We start from the raw sequence: 23,088 nt of genomic DNA on the forward strand, positions 1-23,088 counted from the left end.
ACACAGTACCGACACAACTGTCTGATAATTGCTGATTCTCTCATCTGCAGAATGCGTGTGTGTGTCGTGTTTGTGGGTTTCTGTGTGTGACGGTCTGTGAGCTGTTGTTGATTGAGAACAAGGTATAGGAGGCAGATCTATAACATGTATTCCCGCTAGTGGCTCTGCTTCAACTGTGTCTGCATATGGTGTGTGTACGTGTGTGTGTTATCAATGCGTGTCCCTGTGTATGTGTACAAACATTAGTGTGCATGTCACAGCACTGAAATGGTATAAGAGAATGAGAAGTGGTTTGAGGGGTGCATGCCGTGCCATGGGTAGCAGTCCCTCTTGTTATGCTTCTAGATGATGTTACCAATACTTCTAGCAGAGCTGGGACCATAAACCCAAAATGATCCACACCGACCATACCGATAACTTTGCTGTTACCGTTCATTACGATAAGTATCCCATACTAGAGAAATGTGAAGTTCTACACGTGCTTCTCCACCTGCATTGCTGTTTGGGGTTCTAGGCTGGGTTTCTGTACAGCACTTGGTGACATCAGCTGATGTAAGAAGGGCTTTATAAATACATTTGATTGATTGATTGAAGTTTGAAATGAAATAAGTTTGCTAATATGGGTGATTGTTAATGGGACAACCATCAAACTAGTAGTAGTAGTTTAAAGGATAATAGTTATAAACTGTGGTGCACATTCATGTTATAAACTGTGGTGCACATTCATGTTATAAACTGTGGTGCACTTTAATTAATGTTATAAACTGTGGTGCACAATAATGTTATAAACTGTGGTGCACATTCATGTTATAAACTGTGGTGCACATTCATGTTATAAACTGTGGTGCACATTCATGTTATAAACTGTGGTGCACTTTAATTAATGTTATAAACTGTGGTGCACAATAATGTTATAAACTGTGGTGCACATTCATGTTATAAACTGTGGTGCACATTCATGTTATAAACTGTGGTGCACTTTAATTAATGTTATAAACTGTGGTGCACTTTAATTAATGTTATAAACTGTGGTTTACATTCATGTTATAAACTGTGGTGCACTTTAATTAATGTTATAAACTGTGGTGCACATTCATGTTATAAACTGTGGTGCACTTTAATTAATGTTATAAACTGTGGTGCACATTCATGTTATAAACTGTGGTGCACTTTAATTAATGTTATAAACTGTGGTTTACATTCATGTTATAAACTGTGGTGCACTTTAATTAATGTTATAAACTGTGGTGCACATTAATTAATGTTATAAACTGTGGTGCACATTAATTAATGTTATAAACTGTGGTGCACATTAATGTTATAAACGTATCATTCTATTTATCGTTATCGCATCAATTCAGGTCATTTATCGCGATAGGGATTTTTGTCCAAATCCCCCAGCTCTAACTTATAGATTGTGTTGCATGGATCAGTTACATTGGAGATACAGTAGGTATGTATGTTGGAGATGCGTATATTGGAGGAACATGGTTAGATGATTGTGTGGTGTTATTACGGTATGCACAACCTTGAGTTGGTGACAGACTTGATGACAGGGGAGCTTGTGTCAGTATAGATACCACTGGGCTGCAGTCCAGAGGAATGTTCGTGTGAGGAACATAACCAACCTAACAAACCAATCCCCTAGGTGTGCCGGGTTCCAAATTACACCTTATTCCCCATATAGATCCCATTCATCTCTGGTCAACAGTGGTGCACTAGGCTCAATTATGAGGAAGTTGTCATTACAGATGGATGCAGTCTATGATTGTGTGGTGTTCATTGGTTCATGCTGGCAAATGACTGTATTTAAGTGAGTTGCTATGCGAGTTGCTATGCCAGTGGAGGGGACGGCATGGGTAAGAAGAAGAAGGGAAGAAAAACAGTCAAGCAACATACAGTATGTAAACATTATTAAAGGTAAACAGTATGCTGACAGCTGGTTGAATCATTGGATGACTGGTTAACTAACTCAGTGACATTATATGTGGTTGAATGTTTGGATGACTGGTTAACTACCTAAACTAGGTCTTCCAAAAGGGGATCAAGTGGCTGACATGCAGGTGCTTGTGGGTATTCTCACTTCTTCTGTGGTCTTTCCATGATAGCTCCATGTACTATAGTTAGATAGCAACTGGAAACTGCCAATTATCGTCATCTCCCATACTCATTATCCCCTGTTTATTCATGAGGCTATTTTAGCGAGGCGGACAAACATAACCTGACCTCTTTATTGGCTCTACATGTGAGGGTTCTTCTTCTTCTTTGAATGACTACGTCTGTGTCATCAGAGCACCTAGCTGTGCATACATTTCTCTCTTCCAGTGTAGTCAGACCTCTCTATGTTACACCAGCTAGATCCTACGTCCAGTAGCTTGTTGCTCAGGCAACCGCCATCATCATATATAGCCTAGCATCTTAGAGAGTGAGGTTCTGGAACAACATCTCTGGTCTTTCTGTCAGCCAACCCAGCGCAATCTTACTGTACCTCGCCCAGTCGCCGACACAAGGCTGCCAAGCGAGCCCCTGGTCTGGTGCATTATGTCCTCAGCTGACCCCTGACCCGAGAGAACACAGGAAATACAAAACCCACTGCCCAGCTCTGGGGAGCCGAGTCAAGGCAGAGTCAGTTAAATGTATTCATTCATGTGCTTAAAAAATGTGCCCTCATTTCAGAAGGTCCCTGACCCCTCCCACCTCCCTCTCTCTCCCAGGATTAAGGCTCCCTCCTGGTGCAGTGTGCATGTATGCAGGGGGATACCTATCTCCTACCTCTCTCTCTCTTTCTCTTCTTCCTGCTGTCCCCTTTTTCCACTCCTTTTTTTAATGTATCTCATGTTATCGCTAAGTGTCTCTCCCCATCTCTCTTTGTCCTCTCTCTTAGTGACTACATCATCAAGGAGAAGACAGTGCTTCTGCAGAAAAAAGACAGTGAGGGTTTTGGCTTTGTGCTGAGAGGAGCCAAGGGTAAGGAAACACGTGCGATCAGCTGTTGATAGATAGACAGTCAGACATACAGACAGGCCTTTAACAGGCACACACACACAGATGAACACACTTGGACAGTCTCACTGTGCTGCATCGGCTTCATCAGTCTAGTTATATACAGTGGTTATGACATAATGTTGGTGACCCCTCTGATCTCTGTCTTCAGCTCAGACCCCCATCGAGGAGTTCACTCCCACCCCAGCCTTCCCAGCACTGCAGTACCTGGAGTCTGTCGACGAAGGAGGCGTGGCCTGGAGAGCCGGTCTGAGAATGGGAGACTTCCTCATTGAGGTGTGTGCTGCTAGGGCATGATGAGAGCTGTAGTTGAATCCTTCACAATGACTGTTATTATGAAAAATCACCCTCTCTAACCAATTACATGGACTTCTTCTTCTTCCCCTCTACTTCTTCCCCCCCCCCTCTCAGGTGAATGGTCAGAATGTGGTGAAGGTGGGACACAGGCAGGTGGTCAACATGATCAGGCAAGGTGGAAACGCCCTCATGGTCAAGGTTGTCATGGTAACACGCAACCCTGACATGGAGGATGGCCAGAGAAAGAAAAGTAAGAGACAACACAGGGTCTGGAACTAGGACAACGATGATGGCGACGAGGATGAGTATGAGGACGAGGATGATGATGCTTTCCTTTCTCCACAGTCCCCCAGCAGAGTAAAAGACTAAGCACTCCGGCCATCGCTCTCCGCTCCAAATCCATGACCTCAGAACTGGAGGAGATGGGTAAGACATGGGGGAGACGGGTTGGGTTCTGGGTAGAGACAGGAAAGACAGAAGGACAGAGGAGGAAAGGGAGACCAGGAATATACGGAGAGGGAAAGAGCATCTAGAAGGAATACAGAGGAATGTATATCAGGAGATGAATGTCTGGAGATAGAGAGAAATGATGAGAAGGTGAAAGACAGGAGGGATGGGTGGAGCTTAAGATGCATGAAGTGAAAAAAGCGAGAGAGGAAAGAACCCACTGTGCACAGACGTGGACGTCTATTCCACGTTGATTCAACGTAATGTTATTGAGATGACGTGGAAAAAACGTTGATTCAACCAGTGTGTGCCCAGTGGGAAAAGAAAGGCAAAAAGGGGATACAGTCACAGAGAGGTATGCTGTGATGGACAGAGGGAAGAAAAGGAGGGGAAGCAAGAGAGGCAGAGAAGTGACACTGTCATGTACTGTCTGAGTGTCCAGGGAAAGGTGTCAGAACCTTAATGGTGACAGCATTGTTAGGGTATCAACATGGATGAGAGTCTCAATGCATTTCACTGTTCTTTCAGAGGTTCCACACTGTCACTTCCAGCACCCCCACTACAGGTAACCCCCCAAACAATGACCCCACCCCCTGATCCTTCTCACTGCGCCCCCCTTTACCCCCTGACCTCCTGCACCCCCCAGCCCTATAACCCTAGCACCCCCAGACCAGTCCCACGTCTCCACAAACACCTACACTGGCTGAGTGTGTTGTTGCCAGGGTAACACTGCAGGGGGTGGGTGTCACTCGGAGGGAGACTACTGTAGATGCTGCTGCGGTCTCTACTGAGCATGCTCACTTTGCCCATGATGATGATTTATGGGAGCAGATAATATGAGAGGCAAGCGGGAGCCTCTGAGTATTCCCTATCTGATCCTAGGTCAGATTCCAGCTCATTCCAACACTCCCACATGTCACTCTCCCTTACAAGCCAGTCTGCTGGGACATTACTCCTGTCCTCAATACACACTGCTTATTATCTCATGAAGTGCAGAGCCAGGATAAGATCCAGATGGTTGGGTAACTACTAACTTACTGTACCCCTGACTATCCCCTCATCACCCCTCTCTGTGGTCCAAACCCCTGACTATCCCCTCATCACCCCTCTCTGTGGTCCAAACCCCTGACTATCCCCTCATCACCCCTCTCTGTGGTCCAACCCCCCTGACTATCCCCTCATCACCCCTCTCTGTGGTCCAACCCCCCTGACTATCCCCTCATCACCCCTCTCTGTGGTCCAACCCCCCTGACTATCCCCTCTCTGTGGTCCAAACCCCTGACTATCCCCTCATCACCCCTCTCTGTGGTCCAAACCCCTGACTATCCTCTCATCACCCCTCTCTGTGGTCCAACGCCCCTGACTATCCCCTCATCACCCCTCTCTGTGGTCCAACCCCCCTGACTATCCCCTCATCACCCCTCTCTGTGGTCCAACCCCCCTGACTATCCCCTCTCTGTGGTCCAAACCCCTGACTATCTCCCCATCACCCCTCTCTGTGGTCCAAACCCCTGACTATCCCCCCATCACCCCTCTCTGTGGTCCAACCCCCCTGACTATCCCCTCATCACCCCTCTCTGTGGTCCAACCCCCCTGACTATCCCCTCATCACCCCTCTCTGTGGTCCAACCCCCCTGACTATCCCCTCATCACCCCTCTCTGTGGTCCAACCCCCCTGACTATCCCCTCATCACCCCTCTCTGTGGTCCAACCTCCCTGACTATCCCCTCTCTGTGGTCCAACCCCCACCTGACTATCACCTCATCACCCCTCTCTGTGGTCCAAACCCCTGACTATCCCCTCATCACCCCTCTCTGTGGTCCAACCCACCTATCACCTCATCACCCCTCTCTGTGGTCCAAACCCCTGACTGACTGATTGACACACAGCATGAGCAGCCGCCCCCACAGACCCTGCCCTGCCCTGATCTCCCCCCACCTGTAAACCAATGATCACTACCCCTATAGTATGGAACATCCCAAACCTACACTACACTAATGTTACAACCCCTCGTCCCACTACTACACAAACCTTAATGCTGTAATAGCAGTATATATACTGTATAACCCCACACATACATGACCCATGTCCAGGGTGATAATGCAGCTATACTCTCCATATTTAATGTATAACCACACAGTAGATATATTTGTTTCATTTAATCTTCATAAACAAACATATGCTATAAAGATCTCTTTTCATACAAAAGTCTGTCCTGCAACTGTTCTTTATGGATCAACTTCTGCTCCTCATTCCATATGCGCGTTCCCTAAAGCAAGGTTTCAGGAGCAGAATGTGTGATGGAGCCATATCAGCCCGTGCCATATGCTTATTCTAATGCCATGAATTAATATAGCTACCTCTGACAATGCCCATTAAACTGTCTCACCTCTATGTTTGGTGCAGAGTCCCAGTTCACCTGGAAGTCACACTGCAAGATAGCGCCAGCATTAACATGGAAACGATATCACACACTTACCTGAGTTCTTCAGCGTTGTTTTAACAGCACGTTTCAATTCTAAAGCACTAGCCTAAGCATCCATTACAAGGCTAATGACAGTATGCTATCTTTCTTTTTACTGGAAAGTTGTTCAACAGTTATTACACACAGTGTTGTTTTCTAAACTGAATGATTTGGCGTGTCTGAAATGAAATGACCCTAACGTAATTCAGCTAACATTTAAGACATTTTAACAAAACACTTAACCAGACTACTTTCCTACCACTCACCACCTCTAAAAACGTGGTCCCCACAATACACAAGCTCCCAGTCACAGGGGGCTGTTTGAACCCCTCTCTAAACCCGCCTGTAGAACCCTGTGGTCTACTCACGCTCCCCTACTCTGTTTAAACCTCTGTCTTTCCTCTCAACTCACTGCACTTCCCTGGTGGGGACGCGTCACAGTGGAGAGAGGTGAGAGATTTGTGTGTGTGTGTGTGTGTGTGTGTGTGTGTGTGTGTGTGTGTGTGTGTGTGTGTGTGTGTGTGTGTGTGTGTGTGTGTGTGTGTGTGTGTGTGTGTGTGTGTGTGTGTGTGTGTGTGTGTGTGTCACAAAGAGAACACAGACATTTCTGATTGCAGCACACATAGGAATATAAGTATTACTTACTATGATGGTGTTACAGTAACTCAAGTGATGGTGTTACAGTAACTCAAGTGATGGTGTTACAGTAACTCAAGTGATGGTGTTACAGTAACTCAAGTGATGGTGTTACAGTAACTCAAGTGATGGTGTTACAGTAACTCAAGTGCCAAAGTTAACGTCTGCCTTTGCCTTGTCCTCAGCTGCTACCCCCTGGAAAAAAAAATCAGGTACAAATCACAAACTCTTTTTATGCTTTGTGTTTTTATCTGTTAAAACTGCAAACGTCTCTGCTAGCCAGTTAGCGCTCAGTCAGCTTACTGGGTTTTTCCATATCCTTTCAGAATTCGAGTCTTCACAAGTTACAGAGAAGAAGAGGACAGTCTATCAGATGGCTTTGAGTAAGAGACTTCATATGCATGTACAGCATCAGGGGAATAGCCGGGCTTTATTTTTCACATATCAATAAATTCCCCCTCAGTGGGTGGATGTGTGGTGGAGTGTTTGTTGGCCTGATTTGACCCTCTCTCCTCTCCCTCACCCTTTCCCTCCTCCACTCTGTCGCATCCTCTTCTTTAACCTTAATACCTTCTTTCTCTCGCTCTCTCTCTCTCCGTCTTTCTCCCCCCTCTCTCTATCGGTCCATCTCTCTCCCTCTCTCCGTCTGTCTCTCTCCGTCTTTCTCCCCCCTCTCTCTCTATCGGTCCATCTCTCTCCCTCTCTCTCTCTTTCTCTCTCTCTCCGTCTCTCTCTCTCTCTCCGTCTCTCTCTCTCCATCTCTCTCTCTCCATCTCTCTGTCTCTCTCCATCTCTCTGTCTCTCTCCATCTCTCTCCATCTCCATCTCTCTCTGTCTCCGTCTCTCGCTATCCATCTCTCTCTCTCTGTCTCTCTCCATCTCTCTCTCTTTCTCACTGTCTCTCAGATAAGCTAGATGAGATCCTGGCAGCAGCTCAACAGACAATCAGCACCAATGAGGGGCAAGGGACGCGGGGTCAGGGGGGAAGGAGAGACAGGAGCCGGGGCTCCTTTTACGCCAATGAGGTGTGTATGTGTCGGCGTTGCGTGTGTGCTGGCGCGCGTGTGTGTGTGAGAGCGCTCGTGTTCACTAGTGCGATCCCCTGTCATGGGGTTGAGAGGAACAGTTTGTCCTGTAGTGTTCCTATGGTAACACCCACATCTTTAGGAGATGCTACACCATGTCATTCAGTGGGTTAGCTTGATGCAACACCCATACAAATAAGATTGGTTTGACTGCCTAAGCTACTATACTACTAGATATGAACTATTTTACAAGTAATTCACAGCTCTTTCATGAATAGTGAAGCTATTTTATTCACTTACTGTACCACAGTACCACAGTCTGCAAAGTTTATTTTGTTATGTAAGTTATATTCTTTCTGAACATTGTCCTCTGCTCCCTCTTCCCTCTCTTGCGGTGCAGCCAAATTACGACCAATCAGAAATGGGGATGACAGGGCTGGGCTATGACCGCGCCCAGTTCACATCAGGCCACGCCCCTCCACACGGTATGCTGCGACAGAAATCCATCGGTGAGGCTGTCTCTCTGTCTGTCTGGCCAGCCCTCTGGCCGGCCTGTCTGTCTGTCCTCTAGACTCTTAAAGGCCTGTGCTGTAACACACTGTCTGCAGCTGTAGCATACCTTGTGCTTCTAGTCTACCTGTTCTGTCTCTGTCCTGCAGTTTACATACATGCTACTCTGGTTCATGTTGTAGTATGCTTCTGCTGTGGAGTATAGCAGTATTATATGTGTTGTACTGTACTAAAATGTTTGTAGGCTGATACACTGTTTCTGGGAGCTGTTCATCACAGAAGCTGGAACTGTGGTTCAATGTGACACAGCTAAAGACGATGGACTTCTCCTGTGACTCGCCAAGTAAAAGGCGGTATAACATCACACCCTGTTGGCAAATGACCGTTGCTGTACTTTTACCAGTACATACAGAATGATATTGCTGGTCATCATCTCTGCTAGAGGACAGACAGACTTACAGATGAATGAGAGGACCGCCTGACAATTAGACAGACAGGCAGGCAGTTACAAAGACAGACAGACAGCCTCCCACATTAATCATCTGTTCTTTTGTTCGAGCAGTATTTTCTCTGTACCATTCCTCTACCCTGTCCCTCGCCCCTCTTCTCACTCTGCTCTGTCTCTATCCTCCATTCCTATACCTCAGTCCCTCTCTCTCGCATCAGTCCTTTTCATTCCTCTCTTGTATCTCTGTCTGTGGTGTACTGCAGGGGTGACTGAAGAGGAGAAGTCCCATCTCAATCCTCCAGCCATGAAGTTTGCCCGAAGTCTCTCGGTTCCCGGCCCAGATGACATCCCCCCGCCCCCCACCACCGCCCCGCCAGACCCCCCCTTCTCCTCCGCCCCACCCCTGGGCTGGAGAGGGGGCAAGTCTTCCCAGCAGCCCTCGGTGGCCGTGTCCCAGTCCACTTCCACGGCAGCCCACTACCAGCTCTACTCTCAGTCTGTGCACTTCACCCACGCGGGCCGCGAAAGGGCAGGGGGGTCCAGTACCGGCGCTGGAGGAGGAGGGGTGGACCACACGCATCAGTACTCTAATGCCCCCGCCCACTCCGCTCAGAGCAGGACTGCCTCTAGGAAAGGGGGCTACCCAGGGGAGCCTGTTGGATCAGGAGGGGGAGGAGGAGTGGGGGGGGGCAAGGCTGCAGGTCTAAGGAGGGGCTACAGTAACGCCGCCCCACCTTCAGGCAGTGCCACAGTGATGCCCCAGCAGCAGCAGACCACCCAGAGCCAGCAGCAGAGGGCAGACCGCAGTGCGGCTGTGGGGGCTGGAGAGGGGGTACCTAAAGGAGGGGGGGCGCGGAGAGGGAAGGGCCCTCTGGTGAAGCAGTCCAAGGTGGAGGACCTGCGGGCTGGCCAGGGCACGCTGGGGGGCAAGGCCCCAGTGGAGAAGAGCTCCATCCCCATCCCCACCATCATAGTCAAGGCCCCCTCCATCAGCAGTGGCAGTGGCCGCAGCAGCCAGGGCAGCAGTGTGGAGGCTGAGCCCACCCCACCAGGGGAGACTGACAGAACCCAACCCCTCCACGGACCCCCTTCCACCCCAGCCCCGCAACCCCCTGCTCCCCCCTCCATTCCGGCCCCTCCACCGCCCTCCCTCCGAGGCCAGGATAGTGACTTCACCAGCCAGTTTGGGGCGGCCATCGTGGGCGCAGCCCGCCGGGACAGGGAACGCTTCCATGAGGCCCGCAGGAAGAGCGCCTCCATCTTCATGTCTGCCGAGGAGGAGGTGGGGCCAGGGGGGGGAGGAGGTGGAGGGGCAGGCAGGACTCAGGCCTCCCAGCAGCAGCAGTTCAGCCCCCAGCCCGGTGGCCCCTCCCCACGCCTCCGGCCCTCCAAGTCCATCGACGAGGGCATGTTCTCTGGGGACACCTTCATCCACCACACCCGCAGCATGCCCCCTGCCTTCGGCCTGCCAGAGTACTCCTCCCCGGCTCCAGACTACCAGCCCAAGTCTGTTCCGGCTGACTTCTACGGGTCGTCAAGCCGGCAGCAGGTCCCCTCTGGCACCACCTTCATCCACCCCCTGACAGGAAAGGTCCTGGACCCCTCGTCCCCCCTGGGCCTGGCCCTGGCTGCCAGGGAGCGGGCCCTGAAGGACGACGGCAGAATGAGGAGGGAGAGAGGGACCGAGCACCAGTTTGTACGACAGATGTCCAGTGTGGTGGCATTCCCCTCCCAGGCCACCTCCCCCACGCCGGCTTCCTCAGCCACCCATTCCTCCAGCTCCTCCTACCTGGTCACCTCCTCCTCCCTAGCCGCCACCACCTCCTCCACTGGCCGACCCCCCTCCCCCAGGATCCTCAGGGGTGCAGGCTGGGGCGAGGAGGGGGGAGGAGGGGAGCGGGAGAGGGAGGGTGGCGGGGCCAGAGAGGGGCTGAGGGTGCGCTTCTCTGAGGACAAAACAGTCCACACGCATCACTACCAGTCCCAGCACTACCAAACCACCTACAGGGAGGAAAGACAGAGAGAGAGGGAGAGGTCGAGAGAGAGGGAGAGGTCGAGAGAAAGAGAGCGGGACAGAGAGGGGTACATGAGGCAGCAGACAACCCCTACCCAGCAGCCCCCTCAGCTGTCGTCCCAGCAGCCTCGCCAGGCCTCTTTTCTGAGGATGGAGAGCGAGGCAGGCTACATCCTGTCTCTCACCCCTCCATCTCCCCCCGCTACAGCCGCCCCGTCTCACCCTCAGGGGGGAGGGGGTTCTGGGGGCAGTGGCCTCATGGTTCTGCCGCCCCCTGCCCCCTCGGTGGATGTGGATGATGAGTTTGTGTTTGCGGACCCACTGCCCCCTCCGCTGGAGTTTGCCAACAGCTTTGACCGGGGTGGAATGTCAGGTTACACACACCGCGCCATTATCAACAACCTGGCCTCCCGCCAGCAGCAGCCCCCACCGCCTCCCCCTCCTCCCCCACCACCCCCCCCAAAAGACATGTTTATCAGTGGGTTCCCGGCCCACACCCCCCTACCCTCCCCACAGGCGGGGGACTCCACCACCTCCAGCCTTACCTCCTATGACAGTGAGGTGGCCAACCTGACCCAGTCAGGAAACTCCCCCACTCAGACATCACCCAACCCCCTTCCTCCACCCTCACCCTCCAGCCTCCAGCCCACAGGACCCCCGCCTCCCTCCTCTGTCTCCCCCCCACCCCCACCCAGCTCCTTTCACAGACCCTCCCTTGCCATGACCCACTCTCACCACCTCTACAACAGCACGCACACCGGGCGCTCCTCCCCTTCCCATGGGCGTTCCTCCCCCACTCCTCCTCCCAAAGGTCGCTTCTCCCCCACCCAGGGTCGCTCCTCCCCCACCCAGGGTCGCTCCTCCCCCACCCAGGGTCGCCCCTCCACCATCCATAGGAGCTCATCCCCCACCCCTCCTCCCCACTCCATTGCAGGGCCCCCATCTTACCGTGGTCCCCCTCCCATCTCCTCCACCGCAGCCTCCTCTGGCCCCTTCCGGGGCTCTGCAGCCCTGACCTCCACCGCTCCCTGTACCACCACCACCACCACCACCACCACCGCTGCCACCACCACGAGGACCTCAGTCCAGCCCCACCAGGACAGTACACACCCAGCCCCTTCTGGTTCTACAGCGGCCGGCCGCAGGATAGGGGAGCACCACCCTCACCCCACAGCCAAGGCAGGTGAGTCCCAGGAGACGGTGGTGGACTCTGGGATAGAGGAGCTGGACAGCCGCAGCAGCAGTGACCACCACCTGGACAACATCCTGGCCATGAGCGGAGGAGCCAGAGAGAGGCTGGAAGAGAGGCTGGAGAGAGGGAGGGAGGGAGGAGGGGAGGGAGACAGGGCGGGAGGAGCAGACCTCCTGGAGTCGTACATGAGCTACCTGGATGGACAGACATTTGACATGCACAACGCCACGGCCGCCGTCTCTACCTACCCCAAATCAGGCAGGTTCAGGGAGGGGGGCCGCGCGGCCGAACTACGCAGAGAGACCAGTACCGCCCCGCCCTCCTTCCAGTCACACAGACGGAGGGAGGATGAGGAAGAGGAGGAGGAGGAAGGAGAGGAGGAGGACGATGGAGGACGGGAGGGTTATGGGATGACACAGAATTTGGGGCGTCCCACGTCACCTTACTTTGACCGGCCCCGGACCCCTGAGATGAAGCCTCTGTGGGGGTCAGAGGGTCAGTTAGTAGGGGACCAGGGGACCTACCTGGAGGGCCGGAGGCTGTACCCCCCCATGTCCAGCATGAAGGCCAGCATCATCAATGAGCTCAGCAACAAACTGCAGCAGAGAGGGAGCCAGAGATCGCTAAGTAGACACAGGTACACTCTCTATGATATGTTCGAGGATATTTGATGAGGTTGTGTGTGTTGATACAGGTAAAATGACTACTGTTATATTATCTTCAGTAGACCATAGATTTCAGTACAAAGGCCTGCATGTTTTACTTGTACACCAGTGGAGGCTGCTGAGGGGAGGACGGCTCATAATAATGTCTGGAATGGAGTCAAGCCATGTGTTTGATACCATTCCACTGATTCCGCTCCAGCAGTTACCACGAGCCCATCCTCCCCAATTAAGGTCCCACCAACCTCCTGTGTTGTAAACATCAATCACACAGCGATCTCTTGTCCTGGCGCTACTTGTGTATTTTGTGGGAATGGGTGAGTGAGTGAGTGTGTTTTACTATGTAAATTCTTCCCCATTTTTATGTCCCACGCTTTTGTCTCCGTCTGCTTTATGTCTCTCTACCAGAAACAGGTAATTGCACTCCTCCTTTCTCACACACTGTCTGTTTGACTGGACATGAAACATTTCCCTTACTTCAATTTACTGCCTGTGTTTCAACAGCCAGAGAAAAGAAAAGCAAGTTCCCGTCTACTCAGCACAACTTTAATAGCAATTAGCTGCTGTTAACATCCTGAGCATCATATTGATAGCCAATCTAACAATGTCCGTCTTCAGGTGTAGCCTACTAGTGAATAGTGGTGGTGAGGTTGGGTAATGTGTTATGAATAGTGGTGGTGAGGTTGGGTAATGTGTTATGAATAGTGGTGGTGAGGTTGGGTAACGTGTTATGAAAAGTGGTGGTGAGGTTGGGTAATGTGTTATGAATAGTGGTGGTGAGGTTGGGTAACGTGTTATGAATAGTGGTGGTGAGGTTGGGTAACGTGTTATGAATAGTGGTGGTGAGGTTGGGTAACGTGTTATGAATAGTGGTGGTGAGGTTGGGTAACGTGTTATGAATAGTGGTGGTGAGGTTGGGTAACGTGTTATGAATAGTGGTGGTGAGGTTGGGTAACGTGTTATGAATAGTGGTGGTGAGGTTGGGTAATGTGTTATGAATAGTGGTGGTGAGGTTGGGTAACGTGTTATGAATAGTGGTGGTGAGGTTGGGTAACGTGTTATGAATAGTGGTGGTGAGGTTGGGTAACGTGTTATGAATAGTGGTGGTGAGGTTGGGTAATGTGTTATGAATAGTGGTGGTGAGGTTGGGTAACGTGTTATGAATAGTGGTGGTGAGGTTGGGTAACGTGTTATGAATAGTGGTGGTGAGGTTGGGTAACGTGTTATGAATAGTGGTGGTGAGGTTGGGTAACGTGTTATGAATAGTGGTGGTGAGGTTGGGTAACGTGTTATGAATAGTGGTGGTGAGGTTGGGTAACGTGTTATGAATAGTGGTGGTGAGGTTGGGTAACGTGTTATGAATAGTGGTGGTGAGGTTGGGTAATGTGTTATGAATAGTGGTGGTGAGGTTGGGTAACGTGTTATGAATAGTGGTGGTGAGGTTGGGTAATGTGTTATGAATAGTGGTGGTGAGGTTGGGTAAGGTGTTATGAATAGTGGTGGTGAGGTTGGGTAACGTGTTATGAATAGTGGTGGTGAGGTTAATGTGTTATGAATAGTGGTGGTGAGGTTGGGTAATGTGTTATGAATAGTGGTGGTGAGGTTGGGTAACGTGTTATGAATAGTGGTGGTGAGGTTGGGTAACGTGTTATGAATAGTGGTGGTGAGGTTGGGTAATGTGTTATGAATAGTGGTGGTGAGGTTGGGTAATGTGTTATGAATAGTGGTGGTGAGGTTGGGTAACGTGTTATGAATAGTGGTGGTGAGGTTGGGTAACGTGTTATGAATAGTGGTGGTGAGGTTGGGTAACGTGTTATGAATAGTGGTGGTGAGGTTGGGTAATGTGTTATGAATAGTGGTGGTGAGGTTGGGTAACGTGTTATGAATAGTGGTGGTGAGGTTGGGTAACGTGTTATGAATAGTGGTGGTGAGGTTGGGTAACGTGTTATGAATAGTGGTGGTGAGGTTGGGTAACGTGTTATGAATAGTGGTGGTGAGGTTGGGTAACGTGTTATGAATAGTGGTGGTGAGGTTGGGTAACGTGTTATGAATAGTGGTGGTGAGGTTGGGTAACGTGTTATGAATAGTGGTGGTGAGGTTGGGTAATGTGTTATGAATAGTGGTGGTGAGGTTGGGTAACGTGTTATGAATAGTGGTGGTGAGGTTGGGTAATGTGTTATGAATAGTGGTGGTGAGGTTGGGTAAGGTGTTATGAATAGTGGTGGTGAGGTTGGGTAACGTGTTATGAATAGTGGTGGTGAGGTTGGGTAACGTGTTATGAATAGTGGTGGTGAGGTTGGGTAAGGTGTTATGAATAGTGGTGGTGAGGTTGGGTAACGTGTTATGAATAGTGGTGGTGAGGTTGGGTAATGTGTTATGAATAGTGGTGGTGAGGGTAATGTGTTATGAAAAGTGGTGGTGAGGTTGGGTAACGTGTTATGAATAGTGGTGGTGAGGTTGGGTAACGTGTTATGAATAGTGGTGGTGAGGTTGGGTAACGTGTTATGAATAGTGGTGGTGAGGTTGGGTAACGTGTTATGAATAGTGGTGGTGAGGTTGGGTAACGTGTTATGAATAGTGGTGGTGAGGTTGGGTAATGTGTTATGAATAGTGGTGGTGAGGTTGGGTAACGTGTTATGAATAGTGGTGGTGAGGTTGGGTAACGTGTTATGAATAGTGGTGGTGAGGTTGGGTAACGTGTTATGAATAGTGGTGGTGAGGTTAATGTGTTATGAATAGTGGTGGTGAGGTTAATGTGTTATGAATAGTGGTGGTGAGGTTAATGTGTTATGAATAGTGGTGGTGAGGTTGGGTAATGTGTTATGAATAGTGGTGGTGAGGTTGGGTAACGTGTTATGAATAGTGGTGGTGAGGTTAATGTGTTATGAATAGTGGTGGTGAGGTTGGGTAATGTGTTATGAATAGTGGTGGTGAGGTTGGGTAATGTGTTATGAATAGTGGTGGTGAGGTTGGGTAACGTGTTATGAATAGTGGTGGTGAGGTTGGGTAACGTGTTATGAATAGTGGTGGTGAGGTTGGGTAATGTGTTATGAATAGTGGTGGTGAGGTTGGGTAACGTGTTATGAATAGTGGTGGTGAGGTTGAGTAACGTGTTATGAATAGTGGTGGTGAGGTTGGGTAATGTGTTATGAATAGTGGTGGTGAGGTTGGGTAATGTGTTATGAATAGTGGTGGTGAGGTTAATGTGTTATGAATAGTGGTGGTGAGGTTGGGTAACGTGTTATGAATAGTGGTGGTGAGGTTGGGTAACGTGTTATGAATAGTGGTGGTGAGGTTAATGTGTTATGAATAGTGGTGGTGAGGTTGGGTAATGTGTTATGAATAGTGGTGGTGAGGTTAATGTGTTATGAATAGTGGTGGTGAGGTTGGGTAATGTGTTATGAATAGTGGTGGTGAGGTTAATGTGTTATGAATAGTGGTGGTGAGGTTGGGTAATGTGTTATGAATAATCCCTCTATGTACCGTAGGTACAGTATGTGTCATTGTCATTCCTTCTTTTCTGTCCCTAGGTTTTCAGAAGACTCCGCCTCGGCCCTGAGTCCCCCCTCAGTTCGTTCCCTGTCCCCCTCCCCTATCCACCACTCCCAGCCCGCCCTGTCCCTGTCCCCCACCCCTTCCTCCCAGTACCCCAACTGGAACCGTCCTCCGTCCCCCCAGCCCCCTGTGGCTGCCGTACAGCCCCCTCCACGCTCCCACTCCCCCCTGTCCTCCCCCACCTACTCCCCTTATCCCACCTCCCCTAAACACCGGCCTGTGTATCGCACCAAAGCCTTGGAGTTCCAGTTCATTCCAAGTAGAGAGTCTAGGAAGGCAGAGTCCCACCACCTGCAGCGTAGGAGAGCTCCCAGTCCCCTCATCTCCCCCTCAGAGAGGCCCAAACTGGGTCCCCCCCGCCCCTCCTCCCTCCCCCTCCTCCCCACCACACCCCTCTACAGCAGCCTCTACGAGCTCCGTGGCTCTATGACCCCGCCCTCGCCCGCTAACCACATGGGGGACCCCTACTTCTCCCCCTCCCCTCCTCTCTTCGCCCCCTCTGACGCCCCTCCTCCACCAAACGCCTCCCTGTTGGTTTCTCGCTCCCTCTCCCCCACCCACTTTTTATCTGGTAGCTCATCCCCTCCCCTGCACCCTCTCCCCGCTCCCCCCTGCCTGAGCTACCCCCACCTCCCTCCCCCGTCCCCCTCCAAGCCCTTTGCCTCCAAGCCACTGCCTTATTGGACCAAATACGACGTGGCTGATTGGCTGGGATACCTGAACCTGGGCGAGCACAGGGAGCATTTCCTGGACAACGAGATCGACGGCACTCACCTGCCCTCCCTCACCAAGGAGGACTATCTGGACCTGGGGGTGACGCGCGTCGGACACCGCATGAACATCGAACGTGCTCTGAAGAGAGTGTCTGACAGGTAAGGGGAAGAGCGATGGATAGGTGAGAGGGAGCAGGGTGAGAGGATAAGAGTACAGAGATAGGCCTGTCTTGTAAAATAAACAAAGATAAAACAAATCCTATGCCATGTTGTAAACTTCTGCCTCCTGTCTCTGTCCTCTCTATCTCCTCTATCTCTCTTGTCTCTGTCCTCTCTCGCTCCCCTCTCTCTCTCTTCTGTCTCTCCTGTCTCTGTCCTCTCTCCTCTGTCTCTTCTGTCTCTGTCCTCTCTCTCCCATCTCTCTTGTCTCTATCTCTTTTCTGTCTCCTGTTTTTCAATGGTTTCTTTCATGTCTCTCTCATGTCTCTCTCCTGTCTCCCTTTTCTAATGTCTCTCTCTCCTGTCTCTCTCATGTCTCCCTCTCCTGTCGCTCTCATGTCTCTCTCTCCTGTCTCCCTCTCCTGTCTCTCTCGTCTCTTGAATTGAAATCAGGCTCAAAATGAATGAATGTGTTATTCAGATAGTATGGCACTGGGGCAGCTCTTACTCTTGTTAAAGCGTCCATTAATGGCTCAAACAAACAAAAAAACATGACTTTAATCTCTCTTTTCTTTCCCAAGGCTCTCCAGCTCTCCTTTTCCCATTTCTGCTCTGTCACCACGAGGAAGAAGGGATGATGGGAGTCGGAGCTGAAAAGACAAACATAAAGAGAAAGGACGGGGGATGCAGTCGGTGAAGGAACAGGAGAGAGAGAGGCCACAACTGCTGCTATCCATGATGGATTCACACAACAAAAGCAGAGGACCTGATTTCACCCAGAGGGAGGACCAATCAGGAAAAGAGAGGGGAAATGAGGGATGGAAAAAGGGCTGACCAATGCCTGGTACTCAGGGCCTGGTAGCTGACTCACACAGATCCACTCGCATGCACACAAATACAGTAACACACACAAGCACTGACTCTGTCAACACACACACACAAACACTACGAGGATGAGATGACAATGTAGATTGAGGAAACAAATAACAATAGGAGTAAAATAGTGACAAAACTTAGCCCAAAATATTGAGAGAAACAATCAAATGTTGTTTAGCTTTTTCATCAGTTTCTAGTGTTGTCAGGGAAAGAGAGAACGAGGATTGTCCTCATTATTAACACGAGTTAGTGCTTTCTCCTCCTGTCTTCTCTGGGTAGCTCTAGTTCCTCCTCTCTACCCTAGGGTTAGGTAGCTCCTCCTCTCTACCCAAGGGTTAGGTAGCACCTCCTCTCTGCCCTAGGGTTAGGTAGCTGTCTAGCTCCTCCTCTCTACCCTAGGGTTAGGTAGCTGTCTAGCTCCTCCTCTCTACCCTAGGGTTAGGTAGCTGTCTAGCTCCTCCTCTCTACCCTAGGGTTAGTTAGCTGTCTAGCTCCTCTCTACCCTAGGGTAAGTTAGCTCCTCCTCTCTACCCTAGGGTTAGGTAGCTGTCTAGCTCCTCCTCTCTGCCCTAGGGTTAGGTAGCTCCTCCTCTCTACCCTAGGGTTAGGTAGCTGTCTAGCTCCTCCTCTCTGCCCTAGGGTTAGGTAGCTCCTCCTCTCTACCCTAGGGTTAGGTAGCTGTCTAGCTCCTCCTCTCTACCCTATGGTTAGTTAGCTGTCTAGCTCCTCTCTACCCTAGGGTAAGTTAGCTGTCTAGCTCCTCCTCTCTACCCTAGGGTTAGGTAGCTGTCTAGCTCCTCTCTACCCTAGGGTAAGTTAGCTGTCTAGCTCCTCCTCTCTACCCTAGGGTAAGTTAGCTGTCTAGCTCCTCCTCTCTACCCTAGGGTAAGTTAGCTGTCTAGCTCCTCCTGTCTACCCTAGGGTTAGGTAGCTGTCTAGCTCCTCCTCTCTACCCTAGGGTAAGTTAGCTGTCTAGCCCCTCCTCTCTACCATAGGGTTAGGTAGCTGTCTAGCTCCTCCTCTCTACCCTAGGGTAAGTTAGCTGTCTAGCTCCTCCTCTCTACCCTAGGGTAAGTTAGCTGTCTAGCTCCTCCTGTCTACCCTAGGGTTAGGTAGCTGTCTAGCTCCTCCTCTCTACCCTAGGGTAAGGATTAGGTACAGTAGCTGTCTTGCTTGACTGTTGTTGGCTCCATAGCTGGCTGTTCAGATGTGTTCAGTTTCAGTAGAGACTCCCCTTACAGTTAGTGGAGTGCAGTCAATGAAAACCTGTGTGAGTGAATAGAAATGTTAAGAGCTCTTTGTCTGAGTGAATGTTATTGCTGGAGCGATTTATTGGGATGAATATTCATGTCCATATTCTGTAGTTCAGAATATGGGCATGAATGAGACAAGGTGGCAGCCTACATGCATGTCTTGGGTAATGTCGTAGGTGGAGCACCTCTTGTAGGGGTCAGTGTGTCATCGGCGTAGCCCCTACCTGTTGGACTGAATGATATGACTGGTCCCCTGTTGGAAAGAGCTTGATGGGTAAATCCTCACTTGACTGTAGTGGCTGTGTATGAAGGAAACCTGTCTGTATGACTGTGTGTGATTGGTTGTCTGTTTTTACCTCACCAATGGGAGGGCTCCATGCTCACTGAAGGCCCTTCGATAAGGACCTGTAAACACATTCTATTTCTCTATAGCTTCTTTATCATCTTAAGTCTTATAACGGCATATTATATACAGACTGGTCACTGTATTACAAATCTGTAGCAAAAATAAGTGCCCAGACCAACAGCATAGAAATAAACACACAGACATGTACATCCTCTCACTCAATAACACAGATCACTATACTGACCAATATAGCAATGCACACTTACAAATTCTTTCACATTCTCTCTCCTACACACTCTCTCTCTCAGAATTAATGGGACACCTTAAATATATTTGTTTGGATCCAAGATGTATCTGATACTAAAAGGGACTGTGATTTCAGAGATGGAGGGAATACGTGACATAAACAGTATCTCATTGAAGATTGACTCCATTTATACGAAAGACTTTCGAAGCATCGAAGCAACTGCTATTCAACCGTTCTAAAGTTCTCTGTGCAAGGAGACTGAAAAGGAGAGGGGAGGGAAAGAGAAACAAACTGCCAAATCTTCCTCTTTCCCACCCAATCCCCCCACTCCTTCCAGAAACTCTTTCTACAGAAGCATGAGAACATGAACTGAGGCCCAAATGAGTGGGAGGAGATATGTTCTGTTTTAATACTACAATTGTTCTTACAACAATTTTTTAACTTAAAATGGGTCTGGAATACTGCTATTGATATGAAGAGAATTATTGTTACTATTATCATTACTATCATCGTCCTTACTGTTATAAGGTGCAATCCCCCGTTCTGCCTTTCACGGCTGAGGTGGCGCTCTTGCATTTTAGGCAATGTATTTTCATAATTTTGCTCGTAGTTAGTCGATATAATCCTATAAAATTGTTATCATGAGATTCATGACTGTAGGTCAAACTATGACACCATGGTGTCTAACAATTTAAAATGTATATAAATATAATTCAACTATATTGTTACTTCCAAAAATACAGAAAAAATATCTATTTAGTTTGATGTAGAAAATGCTTTACATATCAAGGCTTTTGTCTAGTCATAAAACCACATTTCCTTTGCCCTCTTGTTTTGGTATAATATTTTGAAATGATGAAGGTTTGACTGATGTATGCTTCAGATTGACATTGAGGCCTAGATTCAATCCGGAGGGTGGAAGAGCCGCGTTATAGCACGATTGGCATTTAAAGACAATGTTCCCGCATTCGCGGAGACTGCATTCACAGTAAACACTGCATTTGTCGGCTCAATTGGAAATGACCTCTTTATATCAATTGCGCTAAAACGAGGATATTCCGCGTTCTGGGTTGAATCTAGCCCTAAATATATTTTTATGCAAGAATTCCTCTGCCATCCAAGCTTCCTCTCACGTTGAGGCAGCGTCTGTGTATAAAGCTGTGAATATACGTATCACTTTAAACCTCACTGTGTGGAAGCCAAAGTTAGATTCACTACTTTGTCATTATTCACATTATTTTATGCAGATCAAGATGTAGCTATTGTGCCCTGGAAATGGCCACGAGACAAATGGTATTGTGAAAAAGATGCATATAGTTATTCACGTCAAATTTGTTTCTATTTTGTACATTTCAAGTCATTATGGATCATTAAAGTAGTATTTTATTTATTGATATTTCATTGTTTATCTATCTACTCATTTAAACATGAATTTATGTCAGGGCTATTCAACCGGGGGTCCGCAAAACCCACAAAACAAAACGTGATTTTTATATCACTACCAATAACAGAATAAACATTTTGAATTACATACCTACAGTGGAGAATATCTTAATAATTATGTCAACTTTAATCAACTCCTAATATAGAGCAAATTACACTCATTGAAGCCAATAATGACACGAGTGTCTGACATAGGCTTTGAAACAGCACACGTGTATAAGTTTCCAGTGTGGCGAGTGCTGCTGGAAAGCTTTGACTTGGACATACATTTTTGGCAACTCATGGCAAACCTTTGTTTAAACAGTTGTTCTTAGTGAAAGTGTTTAAATGACCTTTCTAGGTAATAGGCTGTGTTTGAGTATCCTCTTCCAATTATGTGGGGAGTTCAAAATAATGATAAATTATCTAACAAGTCTATTTTTAAATGTTGATTACTTCACCGTTCCATTGTCAATCACCTGATGAGAAAATGTTTAAAAAATGTCTCATGTATGATGGGGTCCCTCGGTCACCCGTTTGCCTGGGAGGGGGTCCCTGAGCAAGGAAAGGTTAAATACCCCTGATTTGTCATTTTCACAGGAATTATACTATTGACCTATTTTCACCTTGCATTTACAGTTGTATTAGGTGCTTTCAGCTTAATCTGTGATCAGTTGGACATCTCTTTTCTCCATCACTAAAATCAAATAAGGGCTCTTCCATTATCTCTATTTACTACTAAACACCACATTTGAGTCCTAAAACACACCCCAGCAGTGGGAGGGTATTGGCAGGTTACATGCATGAGTGCTTTCCATCTCCGATCTGAAGGAGAAATGCGAGGCCTTCAGATCCTTGTTCTTATGCCCACATACACTTCAGCTGTTTACACAGGCAGAACATTGTAGTAATACAGTTGTATTTGACAGATCTGAAAAAAATGTGGTCAAATGCCCAATTAGTGAGAAATATCAGAATTGGGCTGCCTGTGTAGACAGCCTTACATGAGCAGAGTTCAGGATGGGGAATGACGTTTGTGACTGCGATGCTGGTGATCAAGGTTATCCTAATGCAGGCGAAAGCAATAAGGACGATGAAAATAATGCTCATCCCAATTATGGTTTAAGATGTAAAAAATCTAACCCTAAAGTTCTAAAGAATCTGTCTTCCAAATAATGTTTCAAATGAAGGTACAATGTTATTTAACTGAAGTGCTTTCTATACCGCTCGCTCCATTCCCTATGGAAGACCTCTGTTCTGCATGTCCTCCAGGCATCAACTCCCTGCAGAAAGCCCCCTACACAGCTGCTGCACTGTGAGAGACTATGTACTGTTCAGCTGGTTTACAGTCACTGCATTATGCAATGGGTTCATTATCACATTCCTCTTAGAATAAGGTATGAATGCCTGTTCCTGCTGCTATGACAACCTTACCATTTACTAGTGTTGGGTAAATGTGGCAGTGACAAACTTGTTTTGCAGTGTTTTTCACCACCATCTCATAGCAGGATTCAAGAGGTGTATAATTACGCTGTCAGGAGATGGAAGGATCTGGCTGTATAGAAAGCACCATCTTGTTTAAGAGAATATTTTAAACTGATGAGAAGTATGAGCAGATGAACAGTAACTAACAGAATGTGATATACATATGCACATTCATAAACAAATATATGAATGTCAAATGTTTAGAGAATAATAAATTAGAATTATAATAAAATGCAGAAATAAAATTGAGTGGTCATTTATTCCATGTACAAATAAATTGACCATTTGCACAGGGGGAGCTCACCAGTAAAGTTAGAAAGGACATGACCCAGAG

The 23,088-nt window shown here is 48.5% G+C and overlaps 1 protein-coding gene across 11 annotated transcripts in view; it reads left to right on the top strand.

Moving 5' to 3' along the window:
* Positions 1-22,999, top strand: part of shank1 (SH3 and multiple ankyrin repeat domains 1) — a 127,465-nt gene extending 104,466 nt beyond the window's left edge. For 2 of the 11 annotated variants that reach the window (XM_055898046.1, XM_055898049.1), the window contains 11 exons: positions 2,885-2,967; positions 3,155-3,279; positions 3,415-3,550; positions 3,646-3,726; positions 7,033-7,059; positions 7,174-7,230; positions 7,754-7,872; positions 8,273-8,381; positions 9,094-12,673; positions 16,229-17,125; positions 17,707-22,999. In XM_055898046.1, the coding sequence (XP_055754021.1) occupies positions 2,885-2,967; positions 3,155-3,279; positions 3,415-3,550; positions 3,646-3,726; positions 7,033-7,059; positions 7,174-7,230; positions 7,754-7,872; positions 8,273-8,381; positions 9,094-12,673; positions 16,229-17,125; positions 17,707-17,779 (5,287 nt within the window). In that variant the 3' untranslated portion in view covers positions 17,780-22,999. Of the gene's footprint in view, positions 1-2,884; positions 2,968-3,154; positions 3,280-3,414; positions 3,551-3,645; positions 3,727-7,032; positions 7,060-7,173; positions 7,231-7,753; positions 7,873-8,272; positions 8,382-9,093; positions 17,126-17,706 lie in introns of those variants that run through there. The other 9 variants (XR_008756066.1, XR_008756067.1, XM_055898048.1 and 6 more) reach the window with 9 other exon arrangements.
* The last annotated feature ends 89 nt before the right edge of the window (positions 23,000-23,088 follow it).

The sequence above is a fragment of the Salvelinus fontinalis genome, chromosome 34 (genome assembly GCF_029448725.1).
Source record: "Salvelinus fontinalis isolate EN_2023a chromosome 34, ASM2944872v1, whole genome shotgun sequence".
Taxonomy (NCBI): Eukaryota; Metazoa; Chordata; class Actinopteri; order Salmoniformes; family Salmonidae; genus Salvelinus; species Salvelinus fontinalis.